Raw genomic sequence first — 19,977 nt, 5'->3', positions numbered from 1 at the left:
TACATATACACATTTATGTTTACTGTGGGTTCAGTCCTCTTTTTAGTTTCCTGAAAATTAATCCTATCAGCATTTGGGATTTTAAATTCAATTATAATTTAAAATTATATTTTCCTTAACAAAATAGTTTTTAATAATTTAATCATGTTTTCACAGAAGATGCTAGATAAATTACACCATCTGAATTTTCAAAATAATGATAATAGAAAAACCTTTACCTGTTTAATTAATTTTCAAGCTAATACATTCCCAGGTATTATATACTTTCCTAGTAATTATTGACTGTTCAAAAGGATTTATTTATCTGTTAAATATCTCTTAATTCTCAGAAGTATTTTAATCATGAAATGCTTGAAGAAGAGAACTAATGAAACCAGCAGTAACAGCATCACTCAGTGTAGTGCTGCTTGGTTTGGGTACATAACACATACAGGATAGTAAAGGGAGTCTTATGTACACAAGGAGTGAAGCACATCCCCAACTATGTGCAGTCAATCACACCTATCGAAGTCAGTGTAAATTAAAACTTTCATTACCATAACCAGAAAAAATTAATGTATATTTTCATATATGATATATTAATAAAATTACATATAAACACATGTATTGAAGAGATTGATTGATAATGTTGGTTTATTTGCAAGCCTGATTGGCATATTTAGGCTCGATTGCCAAACTACTCACAAACTACTATTAAACATAACTCACTCTCAGATTTGTAGGAATAAAATATATATTTGTACTGTATTCAAAACTGCATGGTAAATTATTTCAGATATTATGGATAAAATTATTGCAATAATCACATAATAAGAATTTGGAAAGTCAAGCAGGCAAGAGAAAACTGTTGGGTTTGTATCTGCCCACATTCTGAATCACAGCTGTGTGAAAATGGTCGGTGAGATCTTTGTCTCTGACAAAGATGCACAGCAGGGACAGCACTGTCACATAATAAATACCCCAGGTTTCTTTATGAAGAACTCTCAGGAGTAGAAGAATGTTTAAAGTTTGCTACATAGATCAATTTCGAGAGGAGAAATGTTTTTAGAGAAGAAAAATCACAGGAGGCTACATACTGGTTTTATTGTATCTTTTTACTGCAAGAACTCATCTGATCCTTACCATTTTAATTACAAGGAGGCACAGAACCTATTTCACATCTGCTCACTGAGCCTGAGAAATGTCTTATAGTGAAAAGGAAACGAGAAGGACCGAGAATACAAATGAACTGAAACACAAGCAGCTAATAAATCCCTCCTTTCCTTAAAATCAGTTCTAATAATTTATTGTGAAATACATTTAGGCTTGGTCCACAGTAATTTTAATTTGAATAAACATGTCTAAATTTTTTCCATCCTCCCCATTAAAGGATATTTATTTTTCCTTATTCCTTATTCTTTAAGATCTTGCCAGCATTATTCTCAGTGCTATTTCTTTAAGAATGAAAGCTATAGCATTATATTCCAAAATGGTTGAGGAAACCTTTGCCATGACTCTCAAGTTGCAACATGCCAGATATTCATAGGTTTTCAAATCTGCTGGTTGAAGATATAATGAAAGGATCTAAGGTTTATGCATGAATCAGCATCCCCTTGTCACAATGTCATGGTGCAGTGATCCCTGCAGAGCTGTAAGACTTGATTTAAAACAGCAAAGCTCAACACTGACTCGTGAGCCAGCAGGATTAAACATCCAAGATTGTACATATATTAGCTCTGTGCTCAAACTACCATACAAAAAAACTTGTTATCATTATGGCAGTTTTATAGCACCCCATAGGAAACCTCTCTTTAAGTGACTCCAATATCCTCTCAATTCTAAAATATGTGAGAACACAATACAACTACCCCTGAAGTTGTTGGGAGGCAGATTTAAGAGGAAAGGGTTTAATCTTCATCACTTTCCTTCTTTCTGATTTTGATAGAATTAAAAACTTTTTAAAAATCTGGTATCACTGATGGTCAACACTCCTTCAATTAGACTACACTCAATTAAACTGTGCCGAAGGACAATGAAGTCCAGTGGTCTGGATATGTTCCAGTGGTTTGGATATGTTCCATTCTGTCCTGTGAATCACCTCCAATGCTGTACCTTTGCTCCAGCTGTTAAACCAAACAAACAGGACCAAGAAGGTTCTGTTCGAATGAACCAAGAATTCTCACAGAGTGCTAAGCCCAGTCCATTTCTCTTCAAAGCTACAACTGCAGTCATGGCAGTAAACACTGCTCTTAATTGTGCCATTACTCTGAAAAAATGTGCACCATCTCTCAATCTAAACCACCAGGCTTCCTAGTGATGTTGACTTACAAAGTGTCAAACTGCAATTAGATTCCAACAGCTACTCCCACTGACCTGTCAACACAGCTCTGCAGAGATGCAACAGTCCAATAAACTACAGTGACTATTTTTTTGGGCTACTTTTTGAACATAATTGAGTTGTGTTCCTTTCTCAGGCTATGTGAAGGTGGCCTGTCCACCTTGGTCAAAACTAGTACAATTGGGGCCAAATTTGCTGTCATGCAACATGTTCATCATGACACGATCTCTTGGTGTTGATGTGAAATTCCCACTGAAGTGCAAGTCATTACATGAGTTAAGGCTACCTACTCACACAGTGTCCACTCCACTTCTACACCCATTTTTTGGTCACCTTTAAATGACTGAGTAGTATCACTGCTTGGAACATTCCTCAGGGTTACATGGCCATCTCCTCCTTTCTGAAGTTTAGGAACCTAATTTAGAAGTAGTACCAGCAACACCAGTTAATCTAAGAACTATTTGCTCTATCAACAAACTCCGAGCAAGCACTGAAAATTAGTTTGAAGACTTTTACGTATCTTTGCAGTGGGCTTTTTGTTTGCTTGTTTGTTTTAAAAGCAGATGGAGTAATGTGCTGTTGCCCTGAGGATACCAGGGGTGGAAGGGAGGCAGGCTGAGCCCCGGTGGCATGGCATAGGGGACCACGGGCACTGCCAGTTGCCACCTGCAGGTGCCAGGTCGGGACCAGAGGGCAGGGCTGCACCCCACCTCTGCCACACCAGCCAGAGCTTCTGCAGCCTGAAACACGGCTGGCTCAGGGGTTTAAATCAAGAGCCAAAATATTTCGGTAGCAAATTTGGAGCAGAAAAAGGTCATAATTTCTATTATGGTATAAGCCTGCCACTACATTTCAGGCAGGACAATTGCCTTGTTGGAGTGAAACACCCAGGTAAATACTGAAGCATTTTCAGATTCATATTATCTTATATTTTTGTGACCTTCTTTTACACATTGTTTCATAGTGCTGGTTTTGGGCACAAGTTCTTTAAACACTATTCCAGAAATTAAAAAAAAAAAAAAAAAAAACCCAACACACTCCCACCCCAAAAAAAAAAAAACCCTAACAAAACCAACCTGCAGAATGTTCACTATTTCAAATGAGAACAAGTATAGAGGGGACAAAAAGAGATGGATTCTTCTTAACCATTTTGCATGCAGTGCTCTGCAATCAGCTCCTAAATTCTACTTCTTGTACGCCAAATATCTGTCTTCGGGACTTCTTGTTCTCCAATCATACCCTTCTGGGAAGGTAATTGAGGGGATACTGTACATATTTTTAGCACATGCTTCGCTAGTCAATTAAATCCAATGCACAAGATAACTTGACTACAACATCAGTGGTAACTGAGGTGATGAAAAAACAAATACATTTTCATGTCTTAATTTGGAGCTCTTCAAACTGCTTGAAAATTTTTGTTCAGACAAAAGAAAATCCAACACATGAATGGCATCCATCTCCCTTTTGCTGGAAGCCTCGAAGTCCATCACTGCAGTCTACAGTTTACACATAGCATCTGAGTATTTTAAAAGTTCTCCAAGAGAGACAAGAACAAGGCTAATATATGCACACAAATGCTGGTCGAAAGTACTTGATGGTCTTGGAGAAAAATATGTAACCTTTAGTTTCTGAAAGACAAAGTGACTATGCTCGTCTCTACTGCTAGTAGGAAAAACCTGGTGTTTTGCAAAACCTGTTTTCAGGGTTTTGTTAACTTCACAGATTAGAGGAATACATTGTCACATTTTTGCAGAATGCCATGTAACTGCTACACTTGCTTCATCAACAGTCCAAGTAACATTATCTGCAAATATTGACCACGTGTGGTTCCAGTTGATACAAACCCCAATTATCTAAGAAAGGAAGAACTATCCAAGCAGCTTGCAAAGATTAACAATTAAGCATTACTGCGGCTGATTACCTGCTCTGACCTTTTTTGCCTTCAGCTATGGATGCTATATCCTCCTACCCTCCCACATGCCACTGAATGCGCCTTGCGTTGAACTCTTGCACCACCTATCCCAGCGTCTGTGCCAAGCCGCCCCTCTTCAGCACCACCGCACAGGGTAGCTGAATGGGGAGAAATAGAAAAAGGTCGCCAATGGAGAGAAACTGCTCCCGCTGACAGCTAACCTCCAGATTCGGTATCCCTTACATCTTTTTCCCAGGAGGGACGGGAAAACGCCTGGAGGGAACACAGCGCTGGGCGGGAGCGGCCGGCACGGCACCGAGCGCGCTCCCCGCTCGCTGCCGCCTGCGCCGCTCCGGGGACCCCCCGGTTCGCCTGAACCGGGCACGGGCGGCAGGGAGGGCAGCGGGACAAAGGCGGGCACGCCTCACCGCCCTGGGAACGCCGGCCGCGGCTCCCCGCTCTCACCCCGGCACGGGCAGCGCCAGCCGCGCCTGGCCGTACGCCTGGGCGCGCTTCGCCCGGCCGGCCCCGCCGCTCCGCGGGTCACACGGCACCCGCCGGGCAGAAGCGAGCAGCGCTGCGGGACTCGCCGCCCGCGCGGGGCTCCTCTCTTCGCGCTACCACGGCCGCGTTTCCCCGCCCCTCCTTCCCGTCGCAACGCACGTGCTCCGCGCCCCGCGGCACGCGTGCGGCCGGGCCCTGCCGAGCCGAGGGCGGAGCCGGGCACGGCCCCGCCAGGAGAACCGCGGGGGCGGCGGACTCCCGGCGAGGCAGAGCGGGCGGCGAGCGCGGCCGCCCACGAGCGCTGCGTGCGGAGGGCGAGCGGGCAGCGAGATGGAGAGATGGAGCCCGCAGCACCGCGCGGCGTAAAATGGCTGATCGCCCCCCGCCGCCCGCTCCGCACCCCTCGGCTGCTGGCCTGAGGGGGCCCCGGCTCTGCCCGCGCCGGTAGTGAGGTGCTCCGCGACCCGCGGGCAGCCCTGGGGCGGCGGGGGAGGGCTGCGGGCAGCCCCGGGGACGCGCAGCCTTACATAACGCGCGGGGGGAGCCGCCGGGAACCATTTTACACCTCCCGGAGGGCTGTGGGGGCGCACGGAGACCCCGCGCCCCGTTCGCACGGGGCCGGGCGCTCCCGCACCTGCTCGGCGGCGGGGCGGCTGCCCCCGGCGCCGCGTCCCGCAAACACCCCGCACACACGTACCCCGCACACACGCACACATACCCCGCACACCCCCGCACACACACACACACCCCCGCCGCACCGCTCGCAGCCGCCCCGCCCCCGCCGCCACGGCAGGCTGGCAGCTCCCGCTACTCACAGGCGTTGGTGACGGCGAAGCTGTTGGCCACCTCCAGATTGTCGATGTGGGGAGTCAGCCTGAACTCCGAGGTGGAATACTGAACCATCCCTACCCGAAACGCGCTGTACTCCTGATCGGCGCCCCTCGGGAACAGCCCCCCTGCAGGGAAATACACACGCGTCAGGCGGGCGGGAGCACCGGCGGAGCGGCGCCGGGGCCAGCTCTCTGCCCGCCGCGGGGCTGGCTGGGCGCGGGTGCCGGAGGGCACCGCTGCCGGAGCGCTCCCGGCCGCGGCTCCGTCCCGTGTCGGGGGGCGCGGGGGCCCGGCGCTGTGGCCAGGGAAAAGGCGAGGGGACCTCGCTGGCGCGCGGTGGGACTGGGAACGCGGCGACATGACAGGAATGCCCGAGTGACAGTGGCGGGTATAAGGGATCGGAAGATCCGCCGGGAGGAGAGCGGGGTCCCCCCAAATGCGGGCACCTACCGATCTGTATGCTGTTAGAATTGACCCCCCAGATCAGTCCCCACAACACAGGAGCCAGGAAGACAGAAATATGCATAATCTTTTGCATTTCCAGGAAAAGTAGAGCATCCACAAAGCCACGGAAACAGCCCTTTCTTCTTCTTCCTCCTCCTCCTTCTCCTCCGCGGAGCGCGCTCGTCAGCAAATTAGATCCCGTGCGCTCCGGGCGAGCGGCCGGCGGGAGCAAGCGAGCCACGGGAGGGAAGGAACGAGAAGACCCCCGCGGCGGGCGTGGGAGAAGCCGCTGTCCGAGGAGCTGCTGCTGCTGGCGCCGCCGCCGCTGCTCGCGGCTCCGGCGCTGAGCGGGATGGGGGTGCCGGCCGTGCCCGCTGCGCTCCCGCCGCCCGGCCCGGCCCGGTCCGGTCCGGTCCTGCCCTGCCCTCGCACGCGCTCGCCCGCGCTCCTCGCACTCAACGGGCGGGCGGCGCTCCCGGCGAGGCGGCGGCGGCGGCGCCTGCGCGGAACCGGCCCCGGCGGGAGCGCGCCCGCCGCGCCCCCTGCGCGCCGCGCCCCGCCCCTCCGCGCGCCCGCCGCCCTCCAGCACCGCGGACAGCGGCCTCACTTCGGGGAGAGCATTCTTTTATTAATTTATTTGTTTGGCTATGCACTTATTTATTTCACCGGCCTTCCCCGGGGTGGAGCCACCTCACAAATACACCTGGAAAACAAATTTTTGTTTTGTTTTGTTTCAGCCGCTATACCCAAACCATAGAAGTTAATAAGCAGGAAGAGTTAAAGCTATTTTGATATTTCATTTTCATGCATAATAGGGAGATTTTTTTTTTTCTTTTCCCTTTCCAAGATGGGTTCCAGCTGTATTAGCTAGACATGCTATTTACTGCAAGCTAAATTTAACATTTCTCAGTTTGGCACAAAGTCTGTTGCTGTGCACCACACACACACACACATTTTATAGAAGAAAAGGCAGTGTAGCATTCCTGTGATCAAGATGATGAATTTGTTATTAAGTAATCATTTTCTGGCATATTTTTTATTAACTTATATTTAGTTAACAATGCTGGGAAATATCCACATAGGAAAGGATACTGATCTTGCAATGAATTACCTTTCCTCTTTTTTCTTCCTTTTTATTTTTATTACTATTATTATTTTTTTTTAATTCTCCTTTGCAGGAGGAGGGTATCAAAGCTTCAGGTATTCAGATGTCAATATCCTGAATGCATAGGAATTGGTAATTCCGCATTGGTAATTTTAGTCCCTTTACTCATCACTAATTCATGATGAGTTTTGTTTCATTTGAGTCATTTCACCAGGAAATCCTGTACAAGCTTTTTTCTGTATTTGTCTCATCTTCTCTCTCTCACTCACAAAATGAGATGAGCCTGAAAAAGAGAGCAAGCTTTAACAACCTGAGCATAAAGCCCCTATGGGCTTATCTGGGTGGAATGGCAGAGTTGCTACAGCCCTTCCTCACTTTCTGCCCCCAGCCTGGTGTCTCGCAGAAGCCACGTTTTGCACTGCCTGGAAAAAGCTACTGTTGAATTCTGTGAAAGGGACAGGCAGCATCACTGTGAGAATCAACAGATTAGGCTGTCAGGGAAAAGCTTGTATTCAGGTAGTCCCCAATGCATTCCAGACAATGAGATGTACAGACATTTACTTTTTAATAAATATTTCAGTTTAAAACTGCCAGTCTTTAACAGAAACATAGATAAATTGTATGCTTTTTTTTCACTGACATCTAAAGCATCCCCTTATGTATAAAAAATGAGGTTAAAATGAAGCAAAAATCTCAGTTTTAAGACTGTATTTTAATATGTTATAATAAAACAAAAAATCAGATTTGCCCATATACATTATAACTGCATAATGAACTAAAATATAAAAAGGATTTGGGTGATGTAAAGCATAAACATGAAATAATGGTTGTTGATTTTGTAATGCATATTTTTCCATTTCAGAATTGTGAGCAGGTATAGGTATATATCATGTACAATATGTGCTCATGTACGTATGTGCATGTACTACTACAAATTTGTATTGTCACATCAGAACATGTAGAAAAAAAGAGTCAGACTATGTGGCCATATTCCACTGTTGGTGTGACAGGGAAAAATAAAATATTTCAACTGATATGAGTAAGTACAAAAGGACAGCATGGGCGAGTCAATCACTAAGGAAACAGTTCCATCAGAATTTAGTAATAGTGAAAAATGTCGATAATAAAAAAAGTCTTCTTCAATGCTCCATTTTTTATAACAATCCTATGCTAATTGAAAAGATGCAATTGGGCAAAGGAGAAAAAAGAAATTTATAGGTGATAGTAATTTATGATCATGTCCTAAGAATAGATATATTCATTAACACTATGCATGAGAAAATCAGACTACATTACTGGGAATCACATTCAATACTTTTTTCTCAAGGGAAAAGAATCTTGCAAGACATAAGTAAGGACTGTATTCTTAAAAACAGAAGATTATATTCTCATATGCATTCTTCTGAATCTATGAAAGGAGCTCATATAAAAATGCATTAGTTCAGAATGTGAACAAAGCATCAATGGGGAGACTTTTAATAATAAGCATCCATCACTTGTTGAAAGGAGCATAGCAGTGCAATAATAATGAAAACAATGGCAGATGACAGAAGTCCAGATATCAAATAATAAGATGTCAGACCCCTGAAAAGCCAAAGTGCTTAATCTTGATTCCATAGAACTCCAAGAAAGGTTTGCTACTTACTGCAAAGAATCATGGCTATACTTAATTTAACAATTTAATATTGTCTAATAGATATTCTGAATGTAAGGTAGAAGGTGGTGAGGAAGTTGAAAAGAGCTGATATATGTGCTAATCAGAAGCATAATTTATCAGGAATATATTTCCTCTGCAATTCATCCTGGCACAATTCTGGTTGAGACAGTGGCTGCAGTTCAACTAAATGTTCATATGTTTCATCAGTTGAATACAAGTTGCAGAAAAAAAACTTGGAAAAGACTGAAGAACTGAAAATTTTTGCCTTGTGCCCAGAAACATTTAGTGATCACTCCAAATACTTTCCAAAAAATAGTTCAGGAATGGCTTGATGACATGGAGTACCTGCTTCAGTAAAGAAACTTAGACAATATAAAACACTTGAGGAGATGGATGGAGTAAAAAACTGAGTTGTTCAATGCTGATATTGATCACATTCAGATTAGAAATAAAGTTTATCTTTTGTTTTGCTGTTTTACTAATGTGCCATTGACCTTGCAGTCATATGCTGAGCCATGTAATAAAATCCTCAGCCCTGCAAAATGCACAGTTAAAACCAGACTCTTTTCTAAAAATCCTAGCTGAAAAAAGTTAAATTCTGAGAAGGCCCTTGATAAGAGCTCAGATTAAATGGCTATAGTAGGCCTTCTGGACTTTTATCCTATCAATTTTTGGTGTTTATATTCCCAACTATTTTCTATTTCTTCATTATCAAAAAATCTTAAAATGTGCAGATTTATTAGGATGCAAAAATGCTGTATCAACGTATGAATCCTTTGATTCCATGGCTGATCAATAAATACTTCCCTTCAATAAGGATTATTGCCTTCGGATTTTTGAAATCTGCAGAACCTTTTCAAATACCAGTATGTGTAAATAAAGAGCAAATACAAATGAAGGTTCCAAATCTATTTTGAAGTGTGCAGTCCCATATGTTCGCTCTGGATCTCAAGAGTCTTTTTAAAAATAAAAAGTATGTCCTGATCTTTCACGCTCGTTCTGCCTCCTGTTCTGATTAGCAAACACGTACTGTTCCCATTAACAGCACACACACCCAGGGAGGACACGTTCTAAGGAGTAGCTTAGGCTACCTTTTATTACATGATTTTGATGATAGAAAAAGCAACATCATGACTCTTCTGGCACAACTGATGTAAAATAATTGATAATAACCATATAGCTTTCACTTTCCTTTGCTGTGCTGTGACAGTGCAGTTTGTTACCATGTTAGCAAACTGTTATAAGAAATTTATTGCAATTTGGGGTTTACTTTTTTTTATTTGAGCTACTTGTGTTCTTTCTATTTGCAGAAAATTTTATATTTATTTTGACAATAAAATCACTTAAGTATATGCTAAATAAACTGTGTATGTGGAAAATCTGCTATAGATTACTTCAATTTTTTCTACTGAGATTATAGCAAATTTCATTATTAAGCCTCTGGAAAAATATAAAAGGAACACTTTCAGATTTGACTATGCATGCTAAATCCCTGATTCTTGTCTGGAAATATCTTTCTTTTTCTTCCAGTGGTATAAAAAACTTCCATGGCTTTGTCTCATACCCAAGGGATACATTTCTTATTCCTGTCCTATTTTTTCCCCTGCCTACCTGCTACTTCTCTTCTTTGCCATCTCCTTTCCTGGCTGATTTCCATCTGGTTTTCCAATGCATTGCCATCAGAATCTCCTTTTCTCTACAGTTATTTTGATTTTATTCTCATATTTTACTCCCCACTCCCTCTGTGAAGCACAGCTAATTCAAATGTGTTGGACTGTTGCTTTAGACTATAATGGCCAGCCTTGATCCTCTCTTTTTCCATCTACCACCTCTTCCATCTGTTCCACAAGCAATGCCAGCCTTGACTTCAGTGTTGTTTTTTATTCTCATCATGTTCTTATTCCTTTTTTCATGCCAGCATCTATTTTTGAAGTATCAACTCTACACCCATATTTCAGGTCAGTTTCTAATCACTGAAATTCCTCTTTTAGCCTTGCATCTTTTCTGTCACCTGTGAGAAATGTATTACTTGTTATTCAGAATGAAAAGCCCTTTGGAGATGATGAAGACATCAGATCTCATATACCAGTGGACTGTTCCCTGCTGAGGTATGGTACTTGTCAAATCCTCAGTACTTGTCAAATCACCTTTTCCTCTCACTTACCTGCATTCATAAACAACATGCTAAAATGTTAAAAGGCAAATACAAGCTGACAAGAATGTTATAGTCTGCTCTCTATTGACATATCGGGGGTACACTTTTAGTGTTAGTCTCTAATTTCTACTAACTTGTGACTTGGACCTTTTTTCTGTTAAAACTAGGTGTTTTTTCCCTCAGCCATCATAGAACCATGTGGTAATCCCACATCTTCAGAATCCCAAGCAATAATACTCAGAAGCAGCTCTGGAGCTACAAATTACCAACAGACTGAAATCCAAGGCTAATATGTGCCAATGACAGTAAAACCTCTGTACATGCTTGGTCTCACATATTGCTCTGCACCTAAATTTATGAGTATTGTCGGAAGTTGATTGTGTCATTGTAGTGAGTATGCAGAGGTAGTATTTCAAACAAGGACATGGGACAAATACCAGCCCATGGGAAATGGACAGTATAATGATCATTCTCAGCATGGAGAAGACATCTTCTCAGTTTAATGTTTCATTCATATATAAAAAATATTCATAACATATATACTTACTCCATTTACCTCCAGAAACCTGGAGAAATCAGCTGACTTTTTAAAATTTTGAACCTGTTGCAAAGCTGATGAGCATCAGAGACTTGACTTCTTTTTGTAACCCAATAGGTAAAATTAGTTCATGAACACTAAATCTCATAGAGAGTGGAAGTTCTCACAGTGGTTTTCCATGCTAATCAACACTATAATTTGCTTAATGACCTTACACAGGATTCAGGATAGTGTTCACATAAGCTTTGCAAAGATGCTTCCTAGCACAGCAGAACTGCTAAACTCCTTAATCCAGGGAAGACAGCTTCTCATAACATTCTACATTGCAGGAGTGAATCTCTCCTTCTTGTCTGGAATAGTTTCTGTATGACCTTGTTCACATCCTTTGCACAAGGCTTTGAGGCCAAGAGCTTTATGAACAAGCAGGAAAGCTGCAATGACTACACCAGTGCTAACCCTGCTTTTGGGCTGGGGACCAAGGCGGTCAGGACCAAAGCAGGGGAGGGGGAAAGGACAGTGTGTCACCTCCTTCCAGCCCTTGGAGCTGGGGAGCCCTGCTCCAGGCTGCTCAGTGGAGCACACACAATTTGGCCAGCTGTCAGTGTAGGGAGATGTACGATGGAGTCTGCTTTGCTGCTTCCTCCACAGTAAACGGGAACAAAATTCACTTCAGTCACCAAGGGAGAGCGCTCCTTTTTTCTTCTTCAAAAGGCTGTTTCCCTTTTGAACCTTACAGCTGTGTCAGAAGGCATGCAGGCATCGGGTTCCACTTGCCCTGTTGCCACTGGTCACAGTCACAGCGGCTCTACACCAAACTGGCAGTGTAACAGCTATTAATGTGTCCACATGTAACTGAGAATTAGGGCATAGATTCATTTATAAGCACATTGTGCTAAGCTGCATTTTTTATTCTTTTTTTTTTTTTTACTTTTGCTTTTAAAAGTGAAAAAACTTCAGAAACCTTCTTTTAAAAAGATGCTCATGATAACGATTTTGTTTAAAAATGATTATGTTATTGCAGTGCATTTTATTTATTTAATAGTTTTATAATTTTTTCAGGGCTTCTGTCACTGGGAAAATAGCGTAAAATTTAAGTTATAGTGAGTAAGAGTTTAAACACCTATCAGTCAAATGGTCCTTATTATATTTTCCATTAAATTAATCAATCAAAGAAAAAGCATCAAGCAAATGTCAAAATAATTTATTTTATGACACAAATAGATAAGAGAAAAATTGTTTCAGAAATTATAATATACAGTATAAGCACTTAGCAACATTAAAAATAAATTAAGTTTGAGGAATAGATAGAATTGCATGAGACAAGACAATAATTCCTTTCTTCAGGAAATATGGAAATATGCAAAAGATAGAAAGTTTTTGTTTTGTCCAATTACCCATTGCAGACATTTTAACTATACTTTTAAAAACCACATCAGAAATACGATGTAAGATTAAAAGGATTTCTGTGATTTGAAACATCAGTTCTCATATCCTATCATTATGATCTTTCCACAACAGACATTTCTTTTGGGTTCAACATTTACCTGTTTAATATCCATAATTTTTATTTTAATTTTTTTTGTATCAAGAAACAGCTTGCTCAAGTTAGCATGGAAATATACAGAGTTGTGCTCAACAGAAGTTTATTTTTAGTTCTGAAAAACCACTTCAGATGTTCAGTCCCAGAACTAGTTCACTGCACAGATATTTTTACTTTCACCTCTGCATTGGCATACCTTCCCAGAGATTAGTTGTGATAGTGTGGTGTTAATGGCAAGCTTTTACAATAGGAAAAAAACCCAAACCAGAAACGTAAGAGGAAATCAAATAATTCTTATGAGGCACTTAATTTTACACTTTGGACCAGAAATACATCTACTTTATAGTAAATATGCAGAAAATAACATTCTGCCAAGTGCACAGTTGCAATTAATATAGGGTTTAATAGACGAGGTTATAGTAGGAAAATTTCTGCTTATAAAATTTGTGACATTAAAGACAACCTAAACAATGCTTGCAGGTCTTTACTGAAACTTCATTGGTGTTGCACTGTTATCTTATACATATTGACTGCTAGACATTATTGTGGTCTGTGGAGTTGCCATTTAACCTGACACTGACCTTACTCCTTTTTAATTGCATTGCCCTTAATGAGACGTACACACAGAGGTGATGTGCACACATGGGTGGGTTCTGAACAATTCCAAATTTCTGGCTTCCTTTCACTACAGGGACATATACGCAGCACAATGAATGAGGGAATGCATGAAGGGCTCCAGAAGAAAGAGAAGAGCTTGTGGGGTCTCAAGGGCAGTTCAAAAATGATTGTTAACAACAAGAACCTAACCTTAATCTTGGAAATGTCACTGGCATAAGTCTAAAAAAACAACAAAGGAAAACATGGGCAGAAAGATGATTTATGCCACAGCTAGGAATATGTGGGGCAATGACAGGGATACATCCTCTCTCCTAAATCCTAGCTGTACCTGACCTGTCAGTACCAGCTGTAGCTACTGTGAAAATAACATTAATGCCTTGCAGTTAAATTAAGCAGATCTTCTGATGTGATCGAATTAATTCATTTTCTATAACTAAAACTATAAAAATGCCTTTGCTGATAGTATCTGACATAAATAAGAGCACAGAAAGGCATTTTCTGCAGAAGAACCCTCACGAACATTTGCCTTTATTCTGCCGGGCTCCCTGTGGTTTTAGTGGCACTAACAAAATAGGACCTTAATTTTAGAGGTTGGTCAGCTGTAGCAAATAAACGTCAAAGGCAATGAAATGAGCTTACACAAAACACACAAGGCCTTTAGAAAAAGCTAGAGAAACATAAAGAGATCAGAAACTTATCTCCTCAAATGTGTATTCAGAATCATCCAGTTCTTACTGATGTTTTCATACTAGAATGGTAGCAATAGTTCAGATTTTCTTCACAGCAAGAAGCATTCAGTTATTTGAGGCAGTTAAGAAAAATCACAGATCACACCAGCACTCCAAGCACTACTGGTGAACAACATAGCAGATTGCAATATTGCTTCTTCACTTGCTTCTTGCAGCACTGCACATAAAAGTCTGTAGAAAAAATGTTATGCTTCAGAATGGAATCTTCTCCATTCATCATCTGATTATGATTTTATTAATTATAGCTCATCTCAATTCAGTGCCTCATTAGATGAACAGACAATTTGGTGTTATTGACAAATGATTGTGGGATACATATGAATAATCAATTACAGTAATACTCCATGAAATGATGGTGAGGTGAAATGGATTGAAAATACCACCCTTCATGAGCTCCTGCAAACTTTTCCTTTTGAATGTCACCCATGAAAGACAACTCAGCAGTAAGCAGTCCATGGGTCAGACAGACATGTGGCACACACTTTTAACTTCCTGTGTATGAACCAGTCCCCAGGTGATTCTATCTACACTGCTTTTGGATTACATCCTTTAAATGGCAGATAGCATTGCCTGACAGGAACTTCCCACCTCAAGGTTTTAGCTAACAAATCCCCAGAAACATATCCATATTTTACTGTATCCCTTTTATTAATTAATTTACTAGTAATTCACTTAATATACCTATCAATTACTATTGATCATTATTAGCACTGGTGAGCTAATAAAATACTGGATACCAACTAATCCCACTTTTTCTTTAAAGGAAAGAATTTACTGTACATTCTATGTGACAACGCTTGCTTCAAATTTGTAATTGAAGGAGCTACTCCAGTATGTGACTTCAGTGTCTGGTAAAATCCTGGAAAAGATTATTTTGGGAAGTATTGAAAAACATCTGTAGGACAAGGCAGTCATTGGTAACAACCAGAATGGCTTCATGATGGGGAAGTCTTCCTTATGATGAAAGTGATGATCACCTAGGTAATGAAGGGAAGCCAGTTGATGTAATCAAAACAAAAGTTTTGATACTGTCTCTCCCAGGATTCTGCTGGACAAAACATCCAGCATTCAACTGGATAAAGACATGTGATAGATGAGTAACTGGCTCAGGGGTCAGGCACAAAGAGTTACAGTGAATGGGGAGACATCAGGCTGGCAACTTGTCACTAATGGGGTTCTGCAGGGCTCCACCCTAAGCTTGGTTCTCTTCAACATGTTAGTTAACAACTTGGACATAGGACTCTAATAAATACTAAGTTTGTTGAGGACACTAAAGTGGGAGGAGCTGTTAACTCCCTTCAGGACAGAGAGGCCCTGCAAAGAGACATTGAAAAATTAGAGAGATTCTGTACCTGGGAGGGGCAACCCTGGTTGTGTGTGTAGACAATGAAAGGTAGATCGAAATGCTGGAAAGCAGTGCAGTAGAAAGGGACATGGGGATCCTGGTCGATGAAGTTGAACACAAGTCATTGTGCCCTGGCAGCCAGGAGGGCCAACCATGTCCTAGGGGGTATCAGGCACAAGGGAGGGGATTGTCCCACTCTGCTGTGCACCAGGGCGGCCTCACCTCGAGTGCTGGGGGCAGTTCTGGGTGACACAATATTAAAAAATAACATTATTAGAGGGTGTCCAAAGGAGGGCTATGAGGATGGTGAAGGACCTTGAGGAAAAGCCATATGAGGAGTGGCTGGGGTCACTTGATCTGTTCAGCCTGGAGAAGACTGAGGGGAGATCTCACTGCAGTTATAACTTCTCTTGAGGGGAAAAGGAGGAGGAGGCACTGATTTCCTCTTTCTGGTGACCAGTGACAGAACCCAATGGAATGGCCTGAAGCTCAGGGGAGGTTAAGGTTGGATACCAAGTAAAGGTTCTTCACCCAGAGGGCGGTTGGGCACTGGAACAGCTTCCCAGAGAAGGAACCAGCTGACAGAGTTCAAGAAGGGTTAGGACATGCTCTCAGGGCACAAAGGTGTGACTCATGGGGTATCCTGTGTAGGGCCCAGAGTTGGATTTGATCTTTGTGGGTCCCTTTCAATACAGAAGATTCTATGATTATGATTCTGTCATGATGTATATCCCATGGCCCACATCGCTCACTCTGGGCCATGGCAGGGGATGATTTATTTTACAGGGAACTGCAAAAATACATGGTTTGATATGGATGCACTTTGCAAATGCTTGCCAAACAAAATAATATTAATAATGGAAGGGGAAAATACTGGCAATTTATTAAATCCTGACACACCATTTTCAGGAAGGCTTAGTCCTAGGAATGCCATTACATTAAATATAGATATTGATGCTGATGCATATTAAATTATATTTTAAAAGCTACAACTTCTTCCTTTGTTTTTCTGCAAAGTCTTCTGAGGAATTTGAATCCAAGTAAAGAACTATGAGGTTATTTTAATAATCTTTTTAGATATTAGAAAGAAGTAATATTAAAGGAAAGAATGCATGCATGCATGCAATGGATTCTCCTCTGACAATAAATCAGAAAGAACTACAGTGGAAAGCCAATGTAGATGAGGGGGAGGATCAGGCACTTGAAATCAGTCAGACAACTTCCAGAAATGTTAAGACTGGGAGAAGACAAATAGGCATATCACTATTTTATGCCACTGAATCTATGATTAATCGTGACTGAAATATTTTTTATTACTACTTGTGTGCACTACAGTAGTGACTTAAGGCATCGTACAACATATAGCAAGATAATATTTTTTGCCCAGCCACATCTATCTAAACAAAAGGCCCTTGGCACAACAGAAAGCCACCTTATTGTCCTCTGTCACTTGGTGCAGAGGAATGGAAGAAAATAGAGGAAATAATCTGCCAAATTTCCAGTGGAGATGTGGGGAAGGGACACTTGCCTCTGCTTACTGGTATTGTGTTTAGCTACAGAGAGTCACGTGCGATGTGCAGACTTGGGCTGTGCACAGAGCTGTGCCCCAGCTGGGGCCCATGTGCACTCAGCCAACAGCAGTCCTCCTACTGCTTGGTCAGAGAAGAAATAATTCCATTGGTTGAATTCTCACAGCAGGAACTGGCAGAAAGACCGTATTAAAGGACAGCATGATGGCTGTGTGCAGATATGAGGTCAATGTGGACAAGACTACCTAGTCTATTTCATAAAGGTTTGGTTTTTATTTTTATCTGAGAAATGAAAACTGTTGAATGATTAAATACTGTCCTATCTTTTCAATTGGAATCTCCTTTCAGACAAAATAATTTATTCCAATTGTCAAAGCTCATCAGACTCTCAGTGTGAGTCTTGCATAAATGGGTTTATTCCTGGGTTTATTCTTGGCTGTTTCATTTGCACACTCCATGAAATTTTTTTCCACCTATTTAATTTCATCTAAACTTTCTTCACAGACACTAGCAAACTTGCTGCAAGAGCGCTGTAATGTAAAATACACTATCTCTTCCTTATGTTCCTGTGGGAAAAAAAATAGGGTACACCACAATATATTTTAATAATTAGTACGCTTAGAAAAATATCCATTTTAAAATGCTGTTCCTGAAGTAGGAAGAATATGGAGGCATAGAACGAATAAAGCAATAAAGCCATGCTTATGGGTAACAAATAATAAAGTACTGCCAACTTGGATACGCACTTGCTGTTTAAAATCTCCCATGGTAAAATTTGTAACATTTGGTAATCTACAGTAGTGGAGTAGAATACTCCCATGAATTTGCAGAGCCTGGGAATATTATTATGGCACCAGCATTGTTATTTTTCTCAAGAAAGTGCTTCTCTGTTGCAAGAGAACTCATCAAGTGTTGAATGTGATGAATATGTTGCAATGGCACAGGGCTTGGGAACCATAGCTGTGTTTTCTTCTGGCCAGTTTCTTTGAATGCAGCTTTGAATACAAGGCAGGTCCTATGCAGGGAAGGGTCTTGTCCTTGTCCAGCCTTCTGTGGGGCAGTCAAAATGACTTCAGCTGCAGCATATCCTCCAAAATCTCCTTGGCTTAAAGACCACAGCAAGATAAGAGCTGTAAAGTCCAGAGAAAATGAAAAAGGCCACTGTGATCCTGTCCTGCCATCATTCACATCTGGTTTTATTAATGTATTTAAGAATTATGTATTTAAGAAGCTTTCACCTTGGGGAAAAAACTAGAAAATATGAAGAATTACTAAATAAAGTCTGAAGTTTAATTTCACAAAGTAGATGATATCTCATGGTGGATGCTGTATATCATTTGTATTTGCTTGAAAAAAGATTGCTTCTGTAATATTCTAGTCCTGAAGCACGTCCAGAAGGGGACTGGAGGCAGGGCTGTGTCAGAAGCTGACACTATCAGACAAATATTTTAAAAAGCCTACAAAGATTTTATGCCCTCCAGTACTCTGAGGCTAAACAGGATTTGTCAGAAGCAGGAGCAGGTATCAAGACAGGCATTGTCAACAGCAGAAGCTGATGCTGGAGTGGTACTGATCAGAACCATTACTCTTTACAGTCAGTTCCTGTCAGTTTAATGCCTTTGAAATAGCCAGTCTCCAAATTAATGTTTTCCAGTGAGCTGGCCTTTGAGAGTCAAAGAAACAAACAAATTAATCTGGAAGAATGAGCCTGCCTGAGATGCTGATAAATCTGTTATGACAATGTAAGGCTTATTAAACAGTAAGAAACATTATTTCCCTAGCCTCTGGGTCAAATTCAAATTTTAAGGTTAATAGAGGAAATCAACATTTTAAAAAATGTCACATGACTACTTTTTTTTTTTGTATTTTGCTTTTCACAGGAAATTCATAAACTTAACTCAAAAATATAATGCATGTAGTGAAATTTTATCCAAATATCAGAATATTTTGAGTTATAGGGACATAACTGAGGTGGCATCACAAACATAAGGTTAAAATTAAAGAAACAAGTAGGTCCCAGGTCTTCTCATATATTACCATTTAAGTGTTCTTGAACATCAGCACTGGCTTGCCTTCATGAACTCTGATAGAGCCACACACTATCTTTGCTCTGACTGCACAGAGATGAAAGGTAGGATATCTAAAGCTTATTGCCAAGGAAATAACTCAGGCTAGATAAAAGGAGTGCTTTACAGAACAGAAAAGCTAAACAGTACTATTGATTATCACTATGTATGCTACAGGAAAAGAAGGTGGAAGCACAGGGGCTGCCTACACACAGACTTTCCTCTCAGAAGCAGCCACAGTTTCAGCAGAGGTTTTTTTTTGCAGTTTATGCTGCTAGAGAAGGCTTCCTCTGAGCTGAAAGGATTTCGCAGGGGGCAACAGTACAACAGCTTGACCTGCTATACTCAGGAGGGTTCCTTGGCCCAAAAACCTCTTGAATTTGCTTCTTCAAATAAAAAAATAATTCCCACTGTGCATATTCGTAGAAAGAAACAGACTGACACAGATATATATGAAAAACCCTACACTTCCCACTGCCACAGCCCAAAGAACTCATCAGGTGGAAAACAGTTATACAATACCTTATTCTTTATACACCACAAGCCTCATATTTCTTCCTGTCAAAGTACATTATATGGCCTAAGTAACTACCTGAAGGGACAAAAATTCTTAGTAACAAGATGTTACTCCACGTTGCGTTATTGGCTGGTCTCCGTCACAGTAAAC

The 19,977-nt window shown here is 41.7% G+C and overlaps 1 protein-coding gene across 5 annotated transcripts in view; it reads right to left on the bottom strand.

The window, feature by feature from the left end:
• Positions 1 to 6,171, bottom strand: part of GRIA2 (glutamate ionotropic receptor AMPA type subunit 2) — an 88,952-nt gene extending 82,781 nt beyond the window's left edge. For all 5 annotated transcript variants that reach the window (XM_053940104.1, XM_053940100.1, XM_053940101.1 and 2 more), the window contains exons 1-2: positions 6,015 to 6,171; positions 5,549 to 5,689 (exon numbers count right to left, since the gene is read on the bottom strand). In XM_053940104.1, the coding sequence (XP_053796079.1) occupies positions 5,549 to 5,689; positions 6,015 to 6,102 (229 nt within the window). In that variant the 5' untranslated portion in view covers positions 6,103 to 6,171. The remainder of the gene's footprint in view (positions 1 to 5,548; positions 5,690 to 6,014) is intronic.
• Between the last annotated feature and the right edge of the window lie 13,806 nt (positions 6,172 to 19,977).

Source organism: Vidua chalybeata, chromosome 4, assembly GCF_026979565.1.
Source record: "Vidua chalybeata isolate OUT-0048 chromosome 4, bVidCha1 merged haplotype, whole genome shotgun sequence".
NCBI lineage: Eukaryota > Metazoa > Chordata > Aves > Passeriformes > Viduidae > Vidua > Vidua chalybeata.
This window is presented reverse-complemented; position numbering and strand designations above follow the sequence as displayed.